Source organism: Gossypium arboreum, chromosome 11, assembly GCF_025698485.1.
Source record: "Gossypium arboreum isolate Shixiya-1 chromosome 11, ASM2569848v2, whole genome shotgun sequence".
Classification (NCBI taxonomy): Eukaryota; Viridiplantae; Streptophyta; class Magnoliopsida; order Malvales; family Malvaceae; genus Gossypium; species Gossypium arboreum.
In genome coordinates, this window is record NC_069080.1 from 58,866,778 (window position 1) to 58,869,541 (window position 2,764).

The 2,764-nt window shown below is 39.3% G+C and overlaps 1 protein-coding gene across 1 annotated transcript; it reads left to right on the forward strand.

Annotated features, from left to right (window-relative positions):
- The first annotated feature begins 1,101 nt into the window (after nucleotides 1-1,101).
- Nucleotides 1,102-2,503, forward strand: LOC108472938 (peroxidase A2-like). The gene is made up of 4 exons (XM_017774505.2): nucleotides 1,102-1,308; nucleotides 1,392-1,571; nucleotides 1,664-1,822; nucleotides 1,924-2,503. Exons 1-4 carry the CDS (start codon nucleotides 1,102-1,104, stop codon nucleotides 2,341-2,343), a joined length of 966 nt encoding a protein of 321 aa, XP_017629994.1. The 3' UTR covers nucleotides 2,344-2,503.
- The last annotated feature ends 261 nt before the right edge of the window (nucleotides 2,504-2,764 follow it).

Genomic DNA, 2,764 nt, shown 5'->3' on the forward strand with positions numbered 1-2,764 from the left:
ACTAGCAGACCTTAGATCCCCTCTTTCAAACACCGATCCGCCTCCCTAAACGGTGACCAATGCCTTCAAGCTTTGAGGGATGTTTTTTTTAGCCTCAAGGTTCCTTCTATACCTCGATCTTCAACGAAGCAACAAGGATCCACGGCGTATTGGTAAAGCTTCACTTTATTTTTTTTGTTTTCAAATGCACAAGCGAAAGGCCAAAGGAAATAAATTGAAAGAAAAAAATCAAAAGCTTCAGGAATCTTGAATCAGAAATCACCTTTTAATTTTGGTGGTTTTTTTTTTTTTTATTTCAGTATTTCGTAAAAAAAATCAAGAAGAAAAATACATCCGCCTTCTATGGCTTTATATAGCCGAAATCAAAAGAAAAAATACATTATTTTTTGCTATTTTGTGTTGCTGTCGTGTTTTTTGTTTGCAGTGCACGGGCACGGGCACGGGCCACTGTGTGCACGTCTGGCTCGTTGACGTGGAGGTGTGGGCGTGGGAGTGGCTGTGGCACAAGGAGGCTGTACGACGTTAAAGGCTAGGGGCTGCGGCGCTCCTTGCTGCTAAGGTTTATTAGTTTAGCCAAACCTAAGTTTAGATTTTGGGCCATTAGCCCCTATTGTAAATGGGTATTTGATTTTGTTATTGAGCTTGTATTGGTTGTAACCAGACTTGAACTGCTGGTTTGGTTTTATTATTATTTTGGTTTATGTTTGTACGGGCCCGGGTAGATTTGGGCCTATACAAGTAAAACCCATAGGTACACAATGTGTGGCCATTAAGTGAGGTGGAGCATCATTTAGCTCTTGATATACAAAACCTGTAAAAATGATGTTTTAAAAAGAAAAAACGCAAGAACTTCGGATCTTGGATTTCAAAGTCAGAGAATAAAAAAAGAGATGACAATCACGCGTTTGCATTATTATTGATAAGGTGATCAAAGAATCATATCAAAATAATAATGTTTCACACTGCCCTATGCCAGATATGCTCAAATGCGCAACTTGCAACCCCAGCTATGAGAATACCTCTATATAAAGGTTCTTCTTTGGAGTCTCTTACAGTACCTCAATTTCCTTTCAAATAATAATCCATCTTTTTTAAAAAAGAATGTCTTCGTTTCAAATGATTACTTCCCTTTTCCTGCTAGCAATGATGGTGGGGGCATCTAATGCTCAACTCAGTGCCACATATTACGCCAAAACCTGCCCCAATGTGTCCAGCATTGTTCGGAGTGTGCTACAGCAAGCTGAACAAAATGACATTTGGATATTTCCCAAGCTCGTTCGCCTTCACTTTCATGATTGTTTCGTCCATGTAACAACACAATATTTGCCCCATTATATATATAGCTCATACCAAAATGTATTTACATGCATGCACTAACGGTGTACTTGCAGGGTTGCGATGCCTCGCTACTGCTGAACGGTACGGACAGTGAGAAAACAGAAACCCCGAACCTTTCGACGGATGGATATGCTGTTATCGATGATATCAAAACAGCGTTGGAGAAAGCTTGCCCTCGCGTCGTCTCGTGTGCTGATATTTTGGCCCTGGCTGCTCAAATTTCTGTTTCCTTGGTATGTTTTTTTGTTATTAATGCTACTGATTTTTTGTATTGATCAAATTAGCAGTAGAACAATGTTATTTAAAGAGTGTGTTTGGTTTGCAGGGTGGAGGTCCAACATGGAAAGTCCCACTAGGAAGAAGGGATAGTCGGACCGCACACCGGGAAGGAACTGGAACCATCCCCACCGGACATGAGAGCCTTGCCGTTATTGCAACCCTGTTCAAGAGCATGGGACTTGATTCCACTGATCTAGTCGCTTTGTCCGTTAAGCACAAACATTAAACCCGAGCCTAAGCACATGGAATACACTCGATGAACAAACATTTAATATGTTTCATTTTTCATGAAATGCTCATTGGTTCTCAGGTGTTCACACATTTGGAAGGGCTCGATGTGCTGCATTCATGGACCGCCTCTACAATTTCAATAACGTATCAGGGAAAATTGACCCGACCCTCAACGGGACATACGCGAAAACACTTGGACAACTATGTCCCAAAGGCGGAGACGTCACGAGTTTGATCGATCTCGACGAACAAACTTCGCTTACGTTCGACAACAAGTACTTTTTGGATCTTCAAAACCGTAGGGGACTGCTTCAAACCGACCAAGAACTGTTCTCCACAAAAGGGGCTGAAACAGTGGCCATTGTCAACAGGTTTGCAAGCAGCCAAAGCCAATTCTTTAATAGCTTCGCAAAGGCCATGATAAAGATGGGGAACATAAACCCCTTGACTGGTACCAATGGAGAGATAAGGCTTGATTGCAGAAAGATCAATTAAAATAAGTTTAAAGTGTGGGTGAGTTTTTATTTGTTGTAGTCATAGGGGTGTGTTTCCTTGAAGAATGCAAGGAATAGTGAAATTTTAGCGCATTGTTGGGTCCTAATGGAAAAATAAAATTCAAGAATCTGAGTTCCATGGCAAAATTAGCCATTCCAAATTATGAAAGATTTGTGATGTATTAGACTTGATATTTGATCAGCATTTGTAAGCAATGATATGTCATGGATGGTTTTCAATGTTGTAAATATAAGATCGGAAGTCAAATATTTTAAGAAATTAAAAGGAATTTAATATATATATATATATATATATATATAGAATATTAAAAGTTAGAAAAAAATCAATGATAAAAATAGATTTTCAAGTTTTAATCAGTTTCGGTTTGTTACCCATTCAAAACTGTTTTTACTATTTCGAT

Bases quoted from the DNA above. Each gene is read 5' to 3' on its own strand.
- LOC108472938 (XM_017774505.2), top strand. From the start codon at position 1,102: ATGTCTTCGTTTCAAATGATTACTTCCCTTTTCCTGCTAGCAATGATG. The intron at 1,309-1,391 runs GTAACAACACAA...GTGTACTTGCAG, and splicing joins TTCATGATTGTTTCGTCCAT to GGTTGCGATGCCTCGCTACT. The intron at 1,572-1,663 runs GTATGTTTTTTT...TTTGGTTTGCAG, and splicing joins CTCAAATTTCTGTTTCCTTG to GGTGGAGGTCCAACATGGAA.